Genomic DNA, 25,046 nt, shown 5'->3' with positions numbered 1-25,046 from the left:
CACAAAATAAAGGTTTTTACTCCACACGTTTAACAAAACCACACATCTGATAACTCAATACGTTAAGGCAGGTTGGTGAATGTAACAACAACGCACACAGTTAGGACAATGAGAATCTAGAATCTAGCACAAGCAAATAAGACAATACACAACACAATATTGAAAACAATCAGGGAATAAATAAATCATATACCATAACCAGATTGTCAGAAAGTTACAGATGTTCCTTTGACAGTGGAAACTGACATAAAAGCATACCGAACTGTAGCGTACCGTACCAAAACAGGCCCTAATTCCGTTTTCACATCATGTTTGGATGATTTGAATTCTTAGTCCCACATAGTCTAGACAGCATATAGTATAATAATAATAATAATAATAATAATAATAATAATATAGTGAAATAATAATAGCTTAGGAACAAATACATTTGTTTAAAAATTATTATTAATTAAAATAAATATTCATATTAATTAAACTCCATATACATTATCAAAACACCAAATAACAGAGCGGAAAACATTAGACATCAGGTCAAATCTACCACAAGCAGCAAGTATATTTACAAATACAATTAGCAACAATAAAACATGTTGAAAGCAGAAAACATTTCTACCAACAAGGAACTTTACAGTGTAGTGCTCCAGATGTGTGCACTGCAAAGCATTCCTAAATAGGGCATTTTCAAAACACTATTATTCATTATTATTATACCACCCAATTGTGTTAATAACTGTCACATATTACAGTATGTCAAATATTCGATGAGTTCTGCAAATTCATGTGTCTCAAAACATTTTCCTTTGCAATAAATATAATAAAATTTCATTTAATTATGATGAATAAAATATCTTGAAAATAACCGCTTTTTAAGAAACAAATGAATGCTTTGTGTGTCCTGTAGAAAAGTAATATTTCTTTGTACATACAGGGCTAGTGCACTGTGCAATATGGTGCCTTGAAACACATTTATAAATATATGAAGATGCTTTAATGAATAGGAAAATACCTTTAATTGTTAGCTATTATTTGTGGAAATCCAAAAATGAGGTCTCAGTTTACTGTAAGGCAGTTTGTTGTTTAACATCAAGGCAATTTCAACTAAAAGTCAAATGACAAATGAAGGAGTGATGAATATGACTTACAGAGCAACACGTCTTATAAAGTTCAGTTGTGATCATCATTTTCTACACCAAGTAATTAAGCTGCATATAATGCAAGTAGATCACGAGAATCACAAAACTGCATAATAAAAAAAAGTTCTGTAAATAGTGTCAATAATCTTTAATAAATAATATGATTTGTGCTTTTGCATTGTGAATAAGTTACAGTGCTCATATTTCAGTGATGCGTAGAAAAGAAAAGAAATGTCTTTGGATGTTTCAGTCTATATATATAAGATCTTCAATGCATGACTTTTGCATAAATAATAATATTTTTTTTCTGTATTTTCTTGCTTACAGAAGAGTTCTTTAAATTTGGTCCATGTGATTTTAGGCTTCATCTACACCATAGGTGTCCAAAGTCGGTCCTGGAGGGCCGGTGTCCTGCTGACTTTAGCTCCAACTTGCTTCAACACACCTGCCTGAAAGTTTCTAGTATACCTAGTAAGAGCTTGATTAGCTGATTCAGGTGTGTTTGATTAGGGTTGGAGTAAAATTCTCCAGAACACTGGCCCTACAGGACAGAGTGTGAAAACCTCTGATCTACACCAATCCAGATACATCTGAAAAAAAAAACTACGTTTTAAGAAGCTCTCTGTAAAGTTACAAACACACAGTGAAAAGTCCTACATGATGGTAATGGTTCGATTAAGGTGTTTACAAGTCTGTTCTGCACTTTAGTAATGCGATTAAAATCGACATACTCCACATGTCCTAATTCCATTTCTGTTTAGTTCGATTAGGTGTCGTATTTCATACAAATGTAAAACATAAGTTGTGTCAAATATTTAGTCTAATATTTAAATGTGCTTGTCACTCCTGAAAATGTGTTAATAGAGTGTACAAGGCCTATATTTTATTAAGTAAATTCCCACTATGTCCTATTCACTTCGACTTTGTGTTGCTATAGATAAATGTTGCTTTGTACAATGATCAGATTATAAGCATTCAATAGTGATAGAACATTTTAAAATTAGTATTAAGTTCGACCTGAATGAAGGTGCCATAAGATAGCACAAGAACTTTTATGTCTGCTTTCACTAAGATTTTTTAACATATCATTTATAGTAATTTCTGTGATTTCTGATGTTTTAATGTGGATGAGAAATATTTGGAAAGCAATCGACAACACTTGCAGACGGAGAGCATTTTAAAACAAACAAAATCAAAAGATGTAGTCTGAAAGTCTCTTAGTCTACTATGTTTCAGAAAGAAGAAATATCAAAAAGTAAACAAGACATGAGATGAATGTAAAGCCTGGTTTCAGACGGTGGACACACTGTTGTTGGACTCGGTTAAGGGCAGCTCCTTAGGGCTGGATTTCTCTAAAACGGAGATTTGTGTGACTGTACTGCTCTCTGTAAAGAGGGTTCGTCTTCTCTTACTGTATCTCAAATAACTTTGTGTTTGCCACTTCCACAGTCTCTTCTTCAGCTCTGCTTGTACCTGAAACAAACAAATTCACATGCATTTGGGAAACAGGATGGGAAACAGGATAGATTTTCACACAGAAAAAAAAAATGTGTGACTTACTTCGCCATTAAGAAAACAGTATAACAGAGCCACAACAAAACCCTAAAACACAAAGAAGTATAATACAAAGTCAGTGAGGCTGCAGTAACAATCACAGTACAGGAAAAGCTTAATTAACTGCAGTAACTAGCCAATATTTTTCATGTTATTTGCTACTTTATTTTATTATATTATATTATATTATATTATATTATATTATATTATATTATATTATATTATATTATATTATATTATATTATATTATATTATAAAGAAGTAAAAGACAAATGGTTCTAAATGTGGCTATGAACCACAAAATCAGTGTTATGTTGAACAGGTTAAGAAAAATTGGGACTTGTGGAGTTGCACATCGATGGATTTACTCCTCAGTGTTTAGACTTTCAGCAGTGAAATTTAAACCACACTGAACTAAACTAAACTGAACTTCAACTCTGAAAACTGAACAGACACAGGTTCAATTTACTAGAACTTCTATGTTTAGCTGCTTTGACACAATCTACATTGTAAAAGCACTATAGAAACAAACATAAATTAATTAGAATTATTGGCAATAGCCAAAAAAAAACTTTGTATGGGTCAAAATTATCTTTTTAATGCCAAATGCCAAACATCCTTACACTATTTAATAAAGATCATGTTACATGAAGGTATTTTGTAACATTCCTACTGCAAATATGTCAAAACTAGTTTTAGATTAGTATGCATATGACATTCATTGTACTTTAAAGACAATTTTATCAATATACTAATACTCAACTAGTTGTATTTCGACCAAATATTGTTCTATCTAACAAAGTATACATCAATCTAAAAAAAAATCAATAAAAAAAATGATTCTACTCTCAGGTGATCTAAAAATCTCTATTGGTTTTGTGGTCTATGGTCACAAAACATTTTTTTTTTTTTTTACAAATGAGTAAATGTAAGGCATATGATAAGTTAAGTGTGTGCACACGATTTCTTATAGAAGCTGTTAACATATTTTAGGTTAATTAATAGTTCTTTTGTGAACGAAGATCTGGAGCAAGTGAAATAATATGTCAAAATTGAAACAATGGCTGTTAAATGTTTTAAAGGTTCAAGAAACCCTCAAGTACATTTTTTGAGATTTTAACAGATTTGTGTGTGTTGAGCATCAGTTAAGACAATTTTAACACCTGTCAGCTTTAATTGAAAACGGGATAATTTTGAGCTTTTGTCAGCTAATTTTGGACCGAATGGGAGCGAAATTGGTGACGTAGTTTGAATGTGCTAGTGGAGTGATGATATGTCAGTTTCTCATTATTATTCATAGCAAAGTTTTCTTATCCTATGAGAGGACCCTGCTTATTAATTATTCATGAGAGCACGTGCTTTCTGAAGGCAAGGCAGACCTGCCAAGCTGTAAGACCTAATGACTGGATGAGACCACGTCCGTGCATAGCAAGCAGAATTTAGCCGTTCATGAAGGGGTGTATGTGTTGGTTTCCATGATCCACGGGGTTTGTCGCATGTTTTTTCGTGCAATGCTGTCAGGGCTGATACAGCAAAGTTGTTGGTTTGCAGCAAGCATTTTTGTCAAGAGATTTGTACGAGAATTGGGGAACGATGGACTTTGTCTTTATCAGTTGAGTTTGTTACAAATCAGACACATTGCCTATCCATGCTGCTGTGTTCACCATATGTTTAAAATCCTCCAGATTACTGACAGGGCTAATGGTTGGAATAGACAGGGAAAGAGAGCAATACCTGCTGCACTGCTATCCACTGTGTCTGCATTCAAACGCAGGGATTCAGGAGGAGAGAAGTCCTCCTCATTTATAGTGTTAACACGATTATCTTTATAATGATATAACAAATTATAGTTATGTGTATATGAAGTTATGAATAACATATGTAGCAGGCCATTAAATTACTGGTTATTTCTTTGCATTTTAACTTTGTGAACTATAAAATCATAGGTCTCACAGTTTGTGTCTCATTTTGTGAGCCTACTGACAACAACTGTTCACTCCCCTTTTTTCCTCCCTGCCCTGCCGGCCACGCCCACTCCTCCCTCTGCTTGCAGTGCTCCATGCCCATTATGAAGCATTTTTTAAAAAATTTTGAGGTAGACTTGAGTCGAAAGATGGGGGTTTCATGGCCCTTTAAGTTATGATTTGATTATGGTAAGCAAAGTGTAATAAGTATGTAGTTAATTATAGAAATGTGTTATGACAATACTAAGTGAACATGTGCTAAGCAATTCAGCCTTTAAGTTATATTATATTACAGTATAATTCAACATTTGCTTGTCCAATAGTACATAAATATAATATAACCGCAAAATGAAGAATAAAAAAATGTCCTGCTCAAGCTCATCTATACTTTATAAAGGTAGTGAATCGCAACCTGCATTAAGCTGGTTTCATGATAGGGTTTATTTAAAGACAAATCTAAATTCAATGTATTATTTAAAGAAAATCCTGACCTTGACCTGCTGTCTTTGAGCACAACTGCACTTTTATGAAACTTTATTGGAATGCAGTTAAATTCACTTTGACACTGGAAAAGAATACATATTCACCAGATGAACAAAACAGTGCTTAGAAATATACCGAGAAATATCCAGAGCTGAACATCTCTCAGATCAAGATCAAGATCAAAGTTACAATAACAGTTAACAGATGAACACAATACATTCTTGTTGCACCAAACACAAAATATATTAATCTCAGAGAAGACAGTCCATGGATTGTATTTTGTTTTAGATATTCATTATGGATTTCCTAAAACTTCTTACCTGCCCAATTATGGGTGATTATAAAATATGTACACACAGTAAACTGAATAATGAGTTTTATTTGTTTTGTTGTTTTTTTAAACTAAACTCTATAACACCCCCAGAACACTTCAAATATCCACATGGGACCATTCTATAACACACTTTACCCAAGATTGTGTGGAAACATGTCGTCTTAAACCACTTAAGTTTTAAAAAATGTGAAACTAAACAGCCCTAGTTGAATTAACAGAGAACTTCAGGTTCAGATTTTTAATTCAAGCATGGCTTTTCGTTTCTCTAATACAATGGCTTTCCACGTAATTATCTTGTCAAGTCAACTAGATTGGGTTAGAAAGGTGAAACCTTTTTAACAAGCATGTTTCTCATTTTGCTGTCAAAAGAGAAAGAAAAAACAAAAATACAAGTGCTATTTGAATATCATGTAATATATTATACTGTTAAGCAAACAATTTTACAAATGGTGAGCATCAGAAATCAGTGAATTTAAATGGTGCATAGTTCAGAATGAAACATTTTATAAAAGGTTTTGACTTTGTCTTTCATTAGCATGGCTGTACACACCTGAAAGGGTCCCAAGCCGAGCTCAAGGAAGTGGCGAGCATTTTCTCCTGTGTTCTCTGGGAGGAAGGCAAACACCATGTAGTGCATTCCAAACAGAGGGATCAGGAAAAGAGTAGACTTGGCCAGTCTCCTACAGGCACACATAACATTCGGCATTAACAAAGTCCTTTAAGGTGTATTCTATCTTTGGCATTAATAACAAACATCACTTATTTGTGGAGAAAGTAATAAGCAAGTACTGTAAACGATAGTAGACTTAAAAACATGGTAACATTTAAAATCTTTTTTACTCATTAATGAAGTTAATAATCAGATTTAGTATCATTTTGTTCTGATACTACAGGTCTAAACGCACCCATAATGCAAAAAGATTCTGAAAATATAATGAAGATTAAATAGCTTCAGTTTGCTTCATGATTGCATATATCAGGCCTTACATGAAGTGGTTGGTATCACCGCCACCCATTCCAGGAGACTTCAGCTTCTGTACGAGAATCCGGATCACATTTATGAAGATTAAGAAATTGATCTAGACAAAAAAGAAAAAAAAAATTAAATAAAAACTAATTTAGTATGATCACTAACTATGTTAACTCATGTTCTGACATTTTATTTTTGCAGAAGTTATTTGAAACCATATATTTTAGTAAAATTCTATTGCAGTTAGTGTTTTCCACCAAAATCAACAGTTTTACTGTAGCCTATACTGTACAGACAGAACTGTTTTTTGGCATAAGCAAACTGGGCAGTTGCCTCCCAGCAAACTAGGTAGACAGCAAACACAATTTATCAAAAGCAATTTTTGAAGGGGACACAAATTCATGCATCGCATTGTGCTACCAACAGTATAAATAAATTGCTCTAAGGTTGGGGTTATAGTTTTGGTTAGGTTTGGGTGATATTTTGGCCTCACATTACATATCGATGCTGCTAACATGATCTGATGGGTAGCATAAAATTAAGCAACTCGGGTGGGGGTAAACAATAGTAATCTCACCTTGGATGCCAAAAAATCTAGAAATGACCCTGTAAACACATACCAGAAGAGACACAGTGATTGGTCCTTTGATGATCCACCAAAAGTAAGCAACATCTGTGTCATCCCAACACCTGTAACATTCACATTAACTAATTACTTAAAAAAATCAGGTGTGTATACAAAATGTATACAAAATATACATAAGTGTGTATTTCAATATACAACACCATAAATCAAATATCAGTATCACAGTTCATAGACACAAGTATCTGTGATTCGTCTGAACTTACCCATTGTTATCAAAAAAATTCCTTGCTAGAACCCAGATAGTCAATATTAGTGTGGGTAGACCTGCAGGTTAGAGACAGCAGAACTGATTCTGAATAAACAAATAGCATGTTGTAAAATGATTAAACATACTGAAACATTAAGTTAGGTTTCATGTCATCTGTAAGAGCAACCATCATTTTAATAACAATAGTTAAAAAAATAGTTTAATTTTCAGTTTCACCTTGTGCCTACAGGTGTCACCAATGGAACACAATTCAGAAAGCCACACTACAATTAGCAAGTTAAACAACTATATGCTACACTTAGAATGAATTGAGATAACCAATCAAGTACTAATACAGTACATAGCCAATCATGAATGTACATAGTTATAGTATCTACAAATATTTAGTGTACAGTACACTGTCGGTCAAAAGTTTGGGATTGGTAGGAATTTTTTTATGTTTTAAAATAAGCTTATCCTGCTCACCAAGGCTGCACTTATTTATTCAAAAATACAGTAAAAATTGTAAAGTTGTGAAAAGTTATTGAACTATAAAATAACTTTTCAAAAGTAGTTTATAATTTAATTTAATAATTTCTTCCAATGATTTTATAGATTTTTAAGCTTCATTAATGCAGTCTTCAGAGTTACCATCCTTCAGAAATCTTTTAAAAATAATTTTTAATATTATTATTATTGGTAGTATTAAAAGCAATACTGACTGAAGTAATAATTTCATTTGAAACGACTTACAATAAGAATGCAGCTTTTTAAAATTGTAATAAATATTTAAAAATAACAATTTTTCTTACATTTAATAAATGTCGCCTTGAACAGAATAATATTCTTGTAAAAAATTTAAATAAAATTTAAAACTGACCCAGAAACTTTTGACCGGTAGTGTATATACAATATAATATAATATATTAAAATATAATAAATAATATTGAATATTTATTAACATTCTCCTACTATATTTATTTGACTAAAATATCAGTAAAACAGTAATGTTTTGAAATATTATTATAATTTAAAATGATTGTTTTATATTTATGTTTTAAAATGTCTTCTGGATTTAATTTGGCTCTGTTTTGTTTCTTCATGCCTTAACAGTTGAACTGGAGAGTTAGAGATCTCTGATCAGACATCTTGTGCATACACAATTTTAACTGATATTACAATAAATACAAAACATAATATAACAAAACATAATTATGTACAGGATTAACTTTTATTAAACCCCTTAATAATATTTTTAATGATGATTTAAAACAATTTTTTGTAGTTGCTGTAAAAATTAAAGGCCTCAAAATTTGTCACAGAACTGTATGCATGCAGCAAAACATTTATTGTTAAAAATATATATTTTTATATGGTTAAGAAATTGATAAGAACAGTTTCTTTCTAAATCAGCATATTAAAATGACTTCCGAAGGATCATGTAACATTGAAAACCGCGGTAGGCCTAATTCTGTTTTTGGAATTAAATTTGAAAACAAATAGTTTTTATTTTTTAAATAATCCTTTTTGGAATCACATCTCACAAATTACTGTCTTATTTGTATTGCTTTAGTGTACATAACATCTAATTGAAACTGTTATAAATGTTAATAAAAATTTTACTTAACCTCTAAATAAGAAATACTTAACCATTGTATATTATATAACAATAAGTTTTCAAGCACTGAACTTACCCCAGCCAATAAGTATATACCACCAGAAATACTTCTTCTGTGAGACAAAAGTCAGTGCTAGAAGAGTCTGCAGATACATCCCCTCAACCAGCAGCCAGAAGTAGTTCGCCAGAATACTGAACTGAAAGAAAGCCACTGCTGCCTTGCAAGAAGTCTGAAAAAGAGGAAGACATTCAGAATTTTCTATTAGTCAGAACAGATTCCTCAATGCTACAATTTTAGGGTTGAGAAATTGTGTAGGGCTGATAAGAAATAGCACAAAAAGACCTCACAAAGCAGGGGGAAGAACAGTGTGTAAGAAGTGTTTTTTATACTTCAAAGAAGGTGATTGTGAGCTGAAGCGGAGGCAAATCTTGAAAAGTATGCCTTTAAGGCACCAGTGAATCAGCTGATACTAACAGGGTGGAAAAATGGGTGCAGAAATGAGAAGCTAATGCTGACAGAAAATGGATTCTTGGGTTATGCTCAAAAATTGCCAATGGTAAACAGCTAATCCCCGTGTTCATTTGCTGATGTTACACTATACAATACACTGTAAATCCCTAAACCCCAGGTTAATATTTGCAATGTCACTGTCACTGACAGGATGAATCCAGCAGGCGACCTATATAAATAACAGCTCTAGCATTGTGTGCATCCTCTTTTGACATATTTCTGCCTGAACTAACAAGTTGATCCTGAACAGACTTTTCAGTCTATAAAATCAGTTTCTTTTCTTTCTTCTTTAATCAAAATGTCACCATTTGACATTTATACCTTTGAGAAATACAATTTTTATTTAACCTATTTGTGTCATCAACCTGTTTGTGTTCTTGTCCATAACATAAAAATACATGGTTTGCGATTGCAGCTAGGTTTGCATCCAGCAGTAAGATGTAGTTAACACTGCACAGTATTGCCATTTCATTAACCTGGTTGGAAAGCAATGCTAACCCTATTTCTAAATGAACTGTTTCACATGTTAGTTTTAAATTTAAAAGTCTAGTAGGCCCTCTTGCAGTTTAGTAGGAGATGGCATTTATAAAAAATGCTGACGTCAAATAGTAGATTTTTTTTTGGGGGGGGGGGTTGTTTTATTAACTATCTTTCTTCAAAAGATTATATTATGACATGTGTAAGTAAATATATTTATTATTTAGCTTGATAATGATCGTGTTTAATTTAGTTACTGTATACTATAGGTGAATTTTAGCATAAGCTGCAATTTGGAGATTAAGAGCTGTTGGATTCTGTAAATTTATCAACCTCCTAAATGACATGCATGTCTGATGAACTGGGAGAAGAGCAGAATAAACTGTTACCAACAAAATAGGGCTTGTGAGCATTTACAATATGGCTCCAGCACTGCCATCCAGTATTTTATAACTTTTTCAGCCAATACAGCAGTTCATTTTCCTGAATTAACTTTTAAAAAACTACAGGCTAGGTATGAAGCATTGAAGCATTGACAAATTGAGTGAAATTAAAAGTGGCCTTTACAACTACAATAAACATTTTGAAAACATTATTTTAAAATAAATGTCCAGTTTTCCCATCTGGGATTGTTTAGAGCCCTTCTGAGCTGCTCTTCAACCATTATTGTACCTGCTAATGTCCACTATATCCTGGACTGTTTTCCTCAAAACATGAATTTCTCTTCAGCTGAAATAAGAAAGACATGAACATCATGGATGACTTGGGATGAGTAAATTATCTTTACATTCTATTACTCTCAAGTGAACTAATTCTTTAAGCACAGTGTGAAGTCATCAAATTAAGCTTACACTGATCATTATTGCCACTTCCACAGACATCAGTGTGTACTTTACAGACTTTAAATGCTTTTTCTTGAAAAGCTGTGATTAAGCGCAAATTAGAAACATGTGTTCACTGACCATGAGGGCTTTCTTTTGATGGTTCTTTTTAGAATTCATATTCTCTATATATGTTTTTATTTAGTTTTAAAACTGGCACCTATTCACCTGGGACTTAATTGTCACATGTGAGCACAACTATTCTCTCATTAGTTAAAGTGCACATGTTTCTAGTCTTGAAAGAGGGCGCCTAGCTTTGAACATGACCCGAACTAGAGACCCTTTTCCTTTCAGTATGGGATAAAGAAAAGATGAAGAGTGAGAAGTTTAGGGTAGAGAAGGGATACAAAAATTGTACCCATTTACAGTGGGTAAAAAAATATTGAATGCATCATCATTTGTAAAAATTTGTCACTTGCTATTTCTAAAGGTGCTGCAGATTTAAAATTTTCACCAGATGGCAAAAAACAAATCTGATTAGATTAAACAATAAGATACCTGTAATAAAATGAAATGACACAAGGAAAAGGTATTGAACACATAAAGGGAGGTTTAAAAGGGCATGGAAAGCCCAGACAGCAACTTAAATTGCTCAGCAACCTTGCTCCTTATCAGTGTAAATTACTATTAGCTAATTCAGTCTTAACACCTACATTAGCAGTCTGATGAATGAAGAATGGACATTTCAACAAGACAATGATACCAACACACAGCCAGGAAATGTGGTTTGAGAAAAATAAAATAAAGCTGCTAGAATGGTCCAGCCAATTACCTGACCTGAATCCAATAGAAAATAAGCACAAAATATTTGAGTTGATAGAAGACACGGACATAACTGTCAAGAAGTGAAAACTCTTGAAGCTGTCATTAACAAAAAAGTATTTTAAGCAAATTATTAAATACATTTCAGTAGATCAGTAATTCTTTTCTTTTATTAAACACAAATACATTTCCGGGAAAAAAAAAACTCTTTTTTTTTTGTGTATGTTTGGAATTGAGTTTTTCTTCAAAATCTGGTCCAATTTCGTGTCAGCAGCTTTAGACATATAATTACCCGGAATAAAAAATTGTGACTTGTTTGATACCTATAATAGCTACTGTAAACCTGAATGAACCAAACAAAGTAAGAAAATCATAAAGGTTTCTAAAAACAACAGCAAAAAAAAAAAAAAAAGCCACACTGCAAAAAAATGTTATGGCTTAGATTTTTTTTGTCCTGTTTCTAGTCCAAACATTCTTAAATAAAGAAGCATTTTAAGAAATAATATGTCAAAATGAAGTAAGTTTTCCCTTAAAACAAGAAAAATAATCTGCCAGCGGGGTAAGAAAAATAATCTTATGTCAGAAAGAAAAACAAGATTATTTTGGTTACCCCATTGGCAGAATAGTTAGTTTGTTTTAAGGGAAAACTAAATTCATTTTGGCATATTATTTCTTAAAACAAGACTATATGTTTTGCTTGTCTAAGAAATGCTTCTTGTTTTAAGAACTTTTAGATATTTGGACTAGAAACAAGACGAAAACTCTAAGGAAGACAAGCATTTTTGCAGTGCAGGTATGGAGAAAACCTAGTATTGGTAAAGGATTAATATACTGTTAGGTTAAGGTTTACAGAATTAGTACTTTCTGTCAGGCAGACACTAAAGTAACCTAGTTTGTCAGAACCCACACCTGCTGCGTCCCAATTTGCATACTATCCATCCTAAATAGTATTTAAAAATAGAATTAGCATGTCCTAAATTGTAGTATGTTGAATACAGTATGCCAAATGTTTTACTATTTCTGGTAAAAATGTTAAGTGTAGAAGGGTCCATACTCTAAGCACTAATATGCCCAGAGTACATTGCGCTTTGGATGTGAATTCAATTAGAACTACAAACACAGGTAAATAGTGTAAATAAACTACAAACATGGATGCGCAAGACCAACCGTCAAGTAGAGAAGCTTCGGTAAAGATGTATGTATGACTGCTAATTAATATCTAGCCAACCGGAACATATTTAAATCGCGTTTTCTGTGTTATATTTCATCTGCAACAGCAATACTGAACTTATATAAAGACGTGTTTGGACATTAACGTCTGAATGCAAAATTATCCATAGACCTGAGAAGATTTCTCTGCATGAAAGACTCGCGAATGGCAATTCTGTTAATGAGGAAGTAGTATGTCCAAAAGCTTGCATACTCTTCTGTTGTACACTCAAAACTATATATTTTTCCTTCACAAAAAAGTACATACTTTTAGGGCGTAGGATAAACATACAAATTGGGACGCAGCAACCCTTTTCCCAATCACCCGATTTCTAATGATCATCACCTGCACACAGAGACACACTAGAAATAACGAGCTGTTTAACGTCTGAAAATGAATAGAGGTGAATGAGACCTGAAGTCTTAAGTCAAAAAGATTCAAATGGCCGTGCTCGCTCGTACGCAAAGATTCCGGATTCCTGCACTCTGCCTGTTCCAACGCCTCTGTGTTGTCTACATCTTCTTGGATTCCCTCTACGTGTGTTGTGTATGTCTGCAACAGATTCCTCTACTTCTTTCATGCTCAACCCTTTCAGTTAAGACCACTAATATTGTTATTCACCCTTACTCTTGTGTCAAATCTGCTGTGTGTCATGACACTTTCAAAGTACCTTTTAGTCAGTATATACAGTTGAAGTCAGAAATATATGCCCTTCATTGATTATTTTTTCTTCTGGAGAAAGTCTTATTTGTCTTATTCCGGCTATAATAAAAGCAGTTAATTTTTTACTAATATTTTAAGGTCAAAATTAATAGCCCCTTTAAGCAATTTTTTTTTCAATAGTACAAAACAAACCATCGTTGTACAATACCTTACCAAGTAACCCTAACCTGCCTAGTTAACCTAATTAACCTAGTTAAGCCTTTAAATGTCACTTTAAGATGTATATAAGTGTCCTGAAAAATATCTCGTAAAATATTATTCACTGTCATCATAGTAAAGATAAATAAGTTATTAGAAATAAGTTATTAAAACTATTATGTTTAGAAATGTGTTGGAAAAAAATTATCTCTGTTAAACAGATATTGGGGGAAGAATAAACAGGGGGCTAATAATTCTGACTTCAACTGTTTATAGAGAACCATCAAAATAAAGTTTTAACAGATTTTAAGCAGAGAGTTTACCGAAACTCTAATAAGCATTAACTGGCTGGGCAAAGCTATAAATAGTCAACAGAATGTCTAAAGGGAACATCAAAATAAAGTGTTATCAACATGAGCTTTGACATGTTTAATTTGCATTTGCCAATTCATTGGAAAGACATCTATGAAAAAAACTAATTCTCCTTGAGTGTGTGACAGCTGGTGGTTTCTCACTGTTGACATGAAGCAGTGATCCAGATTCTCATCAGCAAAGAGAACTGCATCTTTGATGAAGATTGCGCTGGCTCGCAGGATGAAGGATGCAAACAGATTGATGTGGATATAGTTTCTGGTGCAGTGGAACTTCCTGTTTTTGAATGAAATAAAACAGATTGCCAAATTAAACAACAGCTTTTTCACACTGATTAATCCTTTTCAAATAGCTGCTGAGCTTAGTGAGGAGTTTTGCATTACCTGAAGACTGTAAACACAAAGATGGCAGTGATGAGGGAAATCAGAGAGGTGGCGTAGCCTGCAGTGTACACTTGTCTGAAAGTGGCATAATATGTGGTCTGGAACAAATCCAAAAAGAATAAGAAAAATATGTGAAGTTATTTCAATCATTCCTCCAATTTCAACGAATGCATTTTTTGTAACATTTTCTGGTTATTCTTGAGACAAGCAGAACATATTGTGGATAAATCCATTTGAACATGAATGGTTTCACTGAAATTAATGTAGGAATCTGTTTTTGTGAACAATTTACATAGATATTCTGCTCAGAACTGGTTCACGACATTTGTTATGTAACACATGCATTTCAAATGAATCTCCGGGCTAATGTTTGGCTTAATCGGCTCAGGTTTAATCAAGCACATCACTTTTTCCAGCTTGACAAGTCCTACCTAACAAGAGCAGGAAGAGACAAAGTTGAACAAATGTCAGCATTAACATTCAGAATGCAGTCATTTTACAATCATTAAGCTGCAGCACACATAAAAAGGAGTGTATATTATATTATTTAAAATATAAGCTTTTATCTGCTAGACTACTGGGTTTGCTTCTTAATGATAATAGTTCTAAACCAGTAGATTTCATGAAAAAGTCTCACTGCTTGAGGTCAAAAATATTATAGATGTTATAATCGAGGTTGTAGTCAACCATTGATAGTGTGCAGAAAAATAAATTAAGAATGTATTATATAATAGTTACATTATTCTTCATTCAAGTGCAGCAAATAAGAAATATTAAAACCCCTATATGGATATTTTTGCAATATTCAAAAATTATTGCAACAAGTTCATGGAAAAATGGAAATATTTGAGATTTGGCCAAAGTTACAAAAAATCTATGTTCCTCTCAAGGTTCTTAAGAGCAAAGTTTCATCCATAATCCTTAAATGAAAGACGTTTGGGATGACTGGAACCCTTCCCAGAGCTGGCAGTCTGGCTAAACTGAGCTATTAGGGTAGAAGAGCCTTGGCGAGAAAGGTAAAGAAGAACCCATAGAAAACTGTGGCTGAGCTCCAGAGATGCAGTTGGGAGACGGGAGAAAGTTATAGAAAGTCAACTTTTTGGCCTTAATTCTAAGTGGTACTGTATATGTGTGAAGAAAACCAGGCATTGTTCATCACCTGTTTAATACAGTCCCATTAGTGAAGCATGGTGGTGGCAGCATCATGCTGTAGAGGTGTTTTTCAGCTGCATGTATAGCAGAGGCCAGCTAGTAAGTGCTGTGCAGGAAAACCTCACTCCTCTGACCTCTAAAGGTGCTCTAGCGACAGAAGCTAGAGGCCATGGTCTTTAGCCTCCTTGGTAGAGCACCCGACTCTCATGTGAAAGGTCACCAGTTCGATACCAGCTCAGAGCGGGTTGGGTGGCGTAGGACCGGCGGGGTTACACAGGACGACTGGTTTCAATTGAGGGAAAGATGAATGTGACCAAGTACAAGTATATCCTGGATGAAAACCTTCTCCAAAGTGCTCAGGACCTCAGACTGGTCCAGGGGCTTTCCTTTCACCAGACAGTGACCCTAAGCACACAGCTAAAATACAGAAGGAGTGGCTTCACAACAACTCCATGACTGTTCTTGAATGGTCTAGCTAGAGCCCTGATTAAACCCAATTTACATGATGGCTAAAATGGCTATACACCAACGTTTACCATCCAACCTGACAGAACTAGAGAGGATCTATATGGCAGAGGATACCCACATCCAGGTGTGAAAAACTTGTTGCATCTTTCCCAAAAAGACTCATGGCTGTATTGGACCAAAAGGGTGGTTCTACCAAATACTAAGCAAAGGGTCTGAATTCCTAGAACCTTGTGATATTCAGTTTTTCTTTTTTTAAAAATCTGCAAAATTGTGAACAATTCAGATTGTTTCTGTCAATATGGGGTGCTGTGTGTACATTAAAGAGGAAAAAAATATGAACTTAAATAATTTTAGCAAATGGCTGCAATATAACAAAGAGTAAAAAATTGTAGGGTGTCTGAATAATTTCTGAATATGTTCTGTACCCACTATATGAATAAATGTAATGCTCAATCAGAGGGCTCATTTTTACTCTTTCACCCCAGCTAGTAAACCACACATATAGAAGACTGTGGGATAATGAAATGTAAACATTATTGAAACATCTCTTAATGCGTTTCTCTGCATGCTGTATTTTTCAGTCATTAGCCAATATAAAAGCAGGTCATCTTATTCTAGCACTTCAGCATATGCAGCTAATTATACTTCAGGTGGACCTTTAACCCCATGCAAGCACAAGTGAACCCCATTATAAAAATAGAGTTCATGTGGTAGATATTAATTGCATCCTTCTGAAGGGAGTATTATGTTCTTGTCTTCAACTACAGTTGGTTTGTTAACATTAAGAACACTCTCATCTGCTAACCTTGAACTACTTGCTTTGTTTTGGGGTTTGTTACCTTGTATTTTTTTAAATTATGGGGACCAAATAAATTGTTTTGGTCCCCATGAGGAAAACATCTCTTAAAATACACAGAATGAAGTATTTTGAAAATGTAAAAAAGCAGATTGTTTACTCTGGGGGTTGAGTTTAGGGGAGAATTTGGGGCAGGGGAAGAGATTATACAGTCTGTACAGTATACAAATCATTAAGTCTATGGGAAGTTTCTGTAAAGATACCAGGTAGCAAAGAATTCTGGCCACGATTTAGCATAAATCTGGCATAGCAGATGATCATCTGGCACTGGCATCCAGCATGTGGGCCAAACATGGCCCTGGTTTCACAGAGGTGGCCCCATCTTTAATGCGGCACACAATACTTGGGCAAGATGAAAAATGTAGTATTAGGCCCAGATGTGATTAATTTATATGTGGGCCATATAAGTTTGGCCTATCTTGACCCACATTTAAAATGCGTTTTTATTATTTTAAAGTAAAGAAAAAAAATTCTACCAATCAGGTCGCTTCGAGAAAAAGCAAGCCGATAGCACGCCTAAAGCACAATGATTCATGGGTTTATCAATTTCACTGCAGTCGTGACACACCAACATATCTGGCCCAGTTCAGGCTCAGTTATGGGTTATTAACTTGGCTAAGACTTGGCCCAGATATGGTCCATGTTTGGCACCTTGTCTGCAAGCCAGACTTATTCCAGTCATTTGCCATAATTCACTGCAGCATGTGGGCCAAGCAAAAGCTGATTGTGTGGGCCAGAGCTGGGCCAGAGATATTTAGCTATGTGGGTTAGCTGTACCAGTGTGTGTTAAACAGAATCATATTATCTGTGAATTGTTGTTCAGAGTATTGTCTCTTTGCTATTTAACATTTAACCATGGTCTTCTGTCACAAAAAGAAAGAGATAATATAAGAAAATGACAGACAGATTATAGAATGTTTACACTAAAAGCAGTTTTTGTTGGTAAAATGTTTACAGTTTGCTCAAATCAACATGACAAAAGCAAAATGGCCTTTCAAGTTTGTAATCCTTTTAAAAGGCAAGAGACCTGTTCATAGAAAGAGCAAGCTAAGTGCTGAAGAGATCAACAAATGGGCAGCCCATACAGATGCACTGTATGTGTGCCACAAGTGAGCAGTGATTTCAATCCATTTTTTTGTATGGGAACTGTGTAAAGGATTGCATTGCAGAACTTAGGCCTGACAGCAGAGTAAATGAAACTGTGACAGTGCAAAGTCCCTTAGGGCAGCATTTAAATAGATGAGTAATGCTCAGCTTTTTATGCAAATAGAGTGAAAAGCTCAGAGTGGTGGTAGTATTAGGGAGAAGGGAGTAAGTCAGGGTTTCAGTGTGCATCCATAAAAATAGGTCTTCAATATAAATATATTTTCGACAATTTTTGACTTTTGCATTAGACCCAACTGCCTTGAAACTTGACATGATTTGTTGATTGAACATCTCTGATGCAAATTTTCTGTTTTAACAGATTTCAACAAGGTGCTCTGTTGGATTAAAAACCTAGTGACTGTGGAAGCTAGTAAAGTAGTGAACTCCTTGTCTTAATTTTGTTAAGCTTATACATATTGAGATCTCAATTTCTGTTAAGCAAAAATATGTAGCATGGGTGTGCTTTTCTGTTGCTGTTGCTTATCTGCTTCAGGGTACAGCATTCAGAAAAGCTCTTCTTTAGACCTCACTTGTAAAGCCTGCAACACTTCAAGCTGATATCAAAGAACTAGTGGCAACAAATCCAGCAGTGTCACTGTGTCTGGTCTGGAACAACACCCAAACAGACAATTGACAATAAAGCATACAATATTAACTTACTATAAAAATATCCCCAGAGTAAGGGGCAACTTGAGAAACTTTCAAAAGTTGTCCACTGAGGTCTGAAAACCATACATTAACTTCCAAAGACATCCGAAAGTCATCCACTGACATCCAATAGAAGTCCACTGACATAAAAAAAAAAGTTCACCGACATTTAAAAAATGTCCACTGACATCCAAAAGGCAACCACTGACATCCAAAAGATGTCCACTGAAGTCAAAAGCAGTCCACTGATGTCCAAAATATGTTTGAATGAAGTCCACTATTGGTCAAAACTGAGGGCTGAAAAATGTCCACTAATGTCTGAAAGCAGTCCACTTATGTCTAAAAGACGTCCACTAACATCCAAAAGACTTCCACTGATGTCTAAAAGCTGTCTGCAAGTGGTCCACTGATGTCCGAAAGACATCCAAAAGCAGACCACTGACATCTGAAAGACCTCCAAAAGCGGTCCACTAACATTTAAAAGATGTCCACTGATGTCCGAAAGTATCTCATGTGGTCTTATGACATTTGTAAGACATCCGAAGACGTCCAACAGATGTACGAAAGGCTTCCACTGACATCTGAAGGTAGTCCATTGATGTCTGGAATTTATCTGAAATATGTCCAAGTGGTCTATTGATATCTGAAATGCATGCAAAATATATTCAGAAGTGTTGCACTCACACCCAAAAGACATCCACTGATTTCCAAAAAATCAGGAAGAAGTTTAGGTCACCTAAAGTTTGAAAGTGGTCCCAACTCATCTGATATTGAGACATCGAACATGTTTTCCACTGATGACAGAAAGAGGTTCACTGGCATCCAAATAAACTCTCAATACTTGCTAACCTGATATTTATATATAGTGCACCTGTGTGAGAGGATATATCTTTCCGTACCTATAGGAGGTAGTATCTGTATTGCCATTCCACAAAGGAAAACCATAACTGGTGCTGCACACATACAAACCACTAAACAAAGCAGCATTTTCTTATTTTCATACTTCGTAAATCCCATATATTTTGCAAAATATTTAAGAAATCACACAAAATGACAGCCATATTCTTTGTGTTATTGCTTGACTTGTGTTAGTTGCTCAGTTTAGTCACTTTAGTTTTTGTTTTGTTGATTTGGTCAACTGCAAGCTGAATTAGGCAAATTCACTTCGATGTGAACCCGATGAGAGGCAACGTGTGGAACACACCAAACAAACAAATCTGACAGATGCTCACCAATGGCCTGGCGCTGCCCAGTGATCAACTGTTGGCTTGATGTATCCAGGCCTTAACAAGTGTTTAATTGAGTTACTGCCTTTTTCTTAGCTCAAAACCTTCTGGTCATTCTCTGGGATCAAGATGGCATTTTCACCCATTAAACTCCCACACATTGTACAACTCTTTTGTAAACCAAACTCTGTAAATATTGATATGGTTGTTTGTCAAAATCCAAGTACATCAAGAGCTTATAAAACACTCAGACTTAATGTCTCCTAAATCACCTTTGTTTCCTTTCTGATGCAGTCAGTCTGAACTTCAGCAGATCATTTTGGTCAGCAAGTTGTCATTGTGTGACATTTTGCCATGTAGCCTCACAAACATTAATAAACCATTGTAGATAACATAGTAACACTTTAATATAGTAACCTATGCAACCGTTAAATAGTTACTTGTTAGCTTGTAAATTGGCTTCTTATTACATAGAAAGCATTAAATAATGCCTCATTCTGCAAGACTATATTCTATCCTAAATCCCACAACAGGATATTCAATCAATAGACTCTGACCCTAGATCACAGTTCACGTGGAAATGGCTTGACCACGCAGACTGACAGTTCATAAATTGACTACTTGCCAAGAAAAGTGCTAAACATCCACTCAATACTCCATACTTGTTCTTTACAAGTTAACTATAACTTTTGAAGATTACTGTATTCTTTCCTACCACAAAAATGTATTACCACCTCCCAAAAAAACAATTTACCAAGTACAGAGTAAATACGTAGGCAAGGATCTCTACATTGAAAAATAAAATTGTGAAAAACAATTTCCACTCTAATATTGTTTGTAAATTTGACTATTACACACATGGAGAGTGGCAAATATCAGTGTTATACCTCAGTTTCCGATTCCACATCCTCTACAATCTCGCAAGCATTCTCATATGATGGGTAGACTTCAGTCCAACCATCCTTGGTGCAGTTCCTAAATATGAAACCTGTTTAAAAAAAAACATTGAACAATGATCAACTTACAAAATTGTATGGGCCAGTGTTTCTCAATCATGTTCCTGGCATACACTGCATGTTTTGGCATACCAACCCTCCCGTTTTTCCCAGGATTCTCCTGTATTTTACAGTTCTATCCAGCTATCATCCCGTGAAGGTATTTTCCCATATTTTCAATCTTTCTATGAAGGCGGCAATAATATACACAACCCATACTGCCAAACCACCAGGGGTTGCCCCCCGCAACCCCTCGTAAAGATCTCGATCATGGTAGGTTTTTCCAAACACAACTATTTTTGACCTAAATGAACACAAAAAGTTAGCTTAGCAATCAAATGCTTTCATTATAATGTTAGATGTGTGCATTTTTAAAGTGACAAAACTGTTTTTAATGTAATCAAACAAAATTTTTTCTGATGATTTTTCTGATTTGATTAAAAAACTTTCATCAAAATGTATAAGTTATACAGTAAAGAAAATATTAATGAAATATGATAACTTGATTCTATTTATTTATTTATTTATTTATTTATATAGATATAAATTTTAATAATTCAACTGTTACTAAATTTATTTGGTGATAATTTATACTACGTATTTGTTCCTTTGGAAATAATAATAATTATAATAAAACATATTACTGACATTTTAGTTTATTTACAACAAAACAGCTCCACATGAACTTATTTAGTAATCTGGGGCTATTATTTCTATTTTTAATTTTTTTGCAGTGGGGCGGGGGGTGTTACGTTGGGCATATACCTCATTGTTTTATATCCCAATGTTGACAGGTACTGTATGTTTTGGATGTCTCATTTGTCTGTCACACACATTCCAGGTCTTTCAATCGCTGCTAATGAGCTGAAGACCTGAATCAGTTTGGTTAAGGTGACATGGAAAACGTGCAGAGCTGGCTCCAAAATGGTTGAGAAACACTGCTAAAGGCCACATTTTAGTGCATCATTTGGCAAAAAGAAACTTATTAAACACCAGACACCAACATCTGCTTATTACAGTGCCTGACACACCATGCTCATCTCTGTGGAATTAGTCACAAAACAAGACAGATGTTACATTTGTCCTAGATTTAATGGACATTGAGAACAGTTCTAGGAAGTTACTGTACAATAACACAAAACCCTGAAATCTCATAAACTTAAAATACAGTAATTCAAAGTTAATTCCCCTCAATAGCATGTGACAGGAAAGGGGTTATTTTTTTATTATTGTTTATATCTTTTGTTAGATTTCATGTTAGATATGTGGCTAGAGAGCTCAGATGGAGCTATCAAAGCCATCTCGTTTTTATCAGCATGGCATGGGCTTAATGTACTGTATGTCACACAGCATAATGGCAAAATTGCCTCCCAGTCTATAGAGACAGAGAAAAATAATAGAGAGCTACTGAAAGTGTGTGAAATTGCAATACAAACCAGCCATATAGCTGTGATATTTCCAAAGCTATATGGCAGAAATTAAACGAAATGTTTTTTTTTTTTTTGTTTTTTTTTAATAAACACAATAGGCTTTCAAAGAAGAACAAGTGACACAATAAGACCAAATGAGAAAGCGGTGATTCAGACAGACTGTAAAGTTGACGCATTTAGTGTAGGGCAATTTTGTTGCAGGTTGCATTAACAAGTCTTTATGAGTAATTATTGATAATTCACTGAACTAATTTGTTCAAAACAATGATTCATCAGCCGCTTTCTCTTTTTTTTCAGAAAATCATTAACTTACCCAATTAATTAATTATTTGATTCTATTTATAGAATACACTACACAGTATCTAATGTAAGGATAGTTAAGGCCCAATCCCAATTCAACTCCAATTCAACAACATTCTGACACTCGATGACACTCAAATACCTTGTCAGAAAAGTCTAGTGGCTGGGAATAAGCTTTTTACAGTGTCTACTATATTGTTAATGTTGTTTTTATTTGTTTACATAGATGAATATGGCCACTGTGTAAATGCACAGTTACGATCTTATTGCTATATTAGATCATTATGATAGCATATTATATGCCTTTAGTGATTTCCTAAAGATAAATACCAAAAAATAATGCAACTGGATTAGCTGCATCTGTCGCCATCGTCTGATCTGATGCGGTATGAGATCGCATTGACATGATGTCGTGTGCAGGTGCTGTAGTGGTGTCCCACTTCTTAAGCCTGATTTATACTTACGCCTGGTGCCACATCGTGGACCTAGAGGAGTGGACAAGGCTTTCATACTTGACACATTCACCCTTGTGATATTTTTTAGAACAGTAGGGGGCTTAAACTTACTGTAAAATCAGACAAATAAACAGAGAAGTAGGAAGTTTTCAGAACTACGTCATATCATTAATATCGTTCAAGGTTTTTAAAAATTTTTTTTTTGAAATTATTTGAATAATTATAAAAAAATCTTTATAACTATTCAAGATTTCTTTATTCAAACTCTGATGCATCACTTGCTTTTGTTCAGTTCTACCTATAAAATTTTATTAAAAATATTAATGACAACAGAACATGGGTTACTCTATAAATATATGTTTTATTATGGCAAGAACAAAATAAAAAAAGTATGCTTACTAAAAATATAAAAACTAAAGACTTTTTTTTTTTATTTAACCCACTAAACAATTCACACATTAGTGTCTGGCTACTTTGTCCTCGACTGATATGCCAAAAAGGCAATAATAGTCCGACATTCCTGACCATTATCACCAATAAAAGCCTAGAAAAACAGAGCACTAGTGTATTGTAAACTGATTGGTTCAAATATTCCAGCCTGATCTCACGAGAAAATGTAAGTATTTTACGTTTTGCCAGTTTAGTGGCTAATTTGTACGAATTCGTACGATTTCAGTTGTACGAAATGATACAATTTTAAAAAGGAGGCGTGGCACCTAACCCTAACCCTAACCCCAACCGTCATTGGGGGATAAGCAAATCGCACTAAATTGTACGAATTATATCGTACGAATTCATATGAATTAGCCACTAAATAAAAAGGTTACGAATTGCCGTGTGATCGTGTTGAATATTCCTTTCGCTCGACTCTCAAAAAAATGTCGGCTTCGCCAGCTGAACCATGTCATGCGCACCCAAAGCGAACCTCTGCAAACACATCGATGATGTCACATTCGCGGCGCACTCAAGTGAACTAGCGGATGCGTCTAGAATAAACCAGGCTTTAGTGGTAAATTTTGAAGCCCTACCCCTTTACACTTTGTTTCCATCTTGTGGCTCTATATTCATGTTTGGTATCATTTTAAATGTCTCTGTGTGATTGGTAAAGTGTTCTCAATCGCACTGTAATATTTCACAATATCACTTCTATATGCTGATTTGGGTTTCATCTTTGATAAGATCTTTGCCAGACACTTAAGGAAAATGGTCTTCACATCAACTCATGACCAGACAAGGGTCTTTGTGATGCTTTTATTGTCTTGAATTTATGATCATTTGTTGGGATTTGAGTATTTAAAGGAAAGGTGCAAAAGTGTCGGTGGGATCCTGTAGCCAGGATTCTCCATTGCATTGTGTAAGTCTCTGAGCTCTGCATCAAGAATTATATGCTGCAATGTACTTCTACACGGTGCGGTATTAATCTCTAACTCTTGAATATCTTTGTGTAACTGATGTTTTACATTTCCTAATTGGCTTATTTTGTTTAATTATGTGAATTGACATGGAAAATCTTTGTGAAATAAATGTAAAACTCTTTTTTACATCTCCCGAAATCATTGTAAATCTAGTAAATTGTTTAGGTTTAGGTTTCCACACCATTTGACCAGGATTGCTCATACAATCAGGCTTAATGAAGTGAGCATAGACACAGCTTTAAAGACTGACAATCACTGATTAAGTATGATATAATCTAGTAGCTAAATCAAATTTTCTTCATGTATGAGCAAGCATGGGGCGACTTAATATTATTTAAAAGAAATTAGTTTACAGTTATATCCTCTATCTAAGAACCAGAATTGGCTAGGCTGTGTCCGTGAGCACATGTAACTGGACAGCATACTGATTTCGGGTAAATGATGAACTATTAAGATTAGATTAGATTAGATTAGATTAGATTCAACTTTCTTGTCATTACACATGTACAAGTACAAAGCAATGAAATGCAGTTTAGGTCTAACCAGCAGTGCAATAGCGGCAAGTGCAGGATACAGGTATAAGACATATTTAACTGAAAATGAGGA

General features: G+C 34.4%; 1 protein-coding gene across 2 annotated transcripts in view; it reads right to left on the bottom strand.

Annotated features, from left to right (window-relative positions):
* Positions 1-25,046, bottom strand: part of ghrhrb (growth hormone releasing hormone receptor b) — a 79,693-nt gene continuing 54,647 nt past the window's right edge. Inside the window, exons 4-13 of one of the 2 annotated variants that reach the window (XM_087257580.1) lie at positions 20,733-20,833; positions 14,350-14,447; positions 14,110-14,242; positions 8,969-9,122; positions 7,291-7,351; positions 7,062-7,131; positions 6,459-6,550; positions 6,022-6,151; positions 2,697-2,738; positions 1-2,609 (exon numbers count right to left, since the gene is read on the bottom strand). In XM_087257580.1, coding sequence (XP_087113706.1) covers positions 2,427-2,609; positions 2,697-2,738; positions 6,022-6,151; positions 6,459-6,550; positions 7,062-7,131; positions 7,291-7,351; positions 8,969-9,122; positions 14,110-14,242; positions 14,350-14,447; positions 20,733-20,833 — 1,064 coding nt within the window. In that variant the 3' untranslated portion in view covers positions 1-2,426. The remainder of the gene's footprint in view (positions 2,610-2,696; positions 2,739-6,021; positions 6,152-6,458; positions 6,551-7,061; positions 7,132-7,290; positions 7,352-8,968; positions 9,123-14,109; positions 14,243-14,349; positions 14,448-20,732; positions 20,834-25,046) is intronic. The other variant, XM_087257581.1, reaches the window with a different exon arrangement.

Source organism: Danio rerio, chromosome 6, assembly GCF_052040795.2.
Source record: "Danio rerio strain M-AB ecotype USA chromosome 6, GRCz13ab, whole genome shotgun sequence".
Classification (NCBI taxonomy): Eukaryota; Metazoa; Chordata; class Actinopteri; order Cypriniformes; family Danionidae; genus Danio; species Danio rerio.
This window is presented reverse-complemented; position numbering and strand designations above follow the sequence as displayed.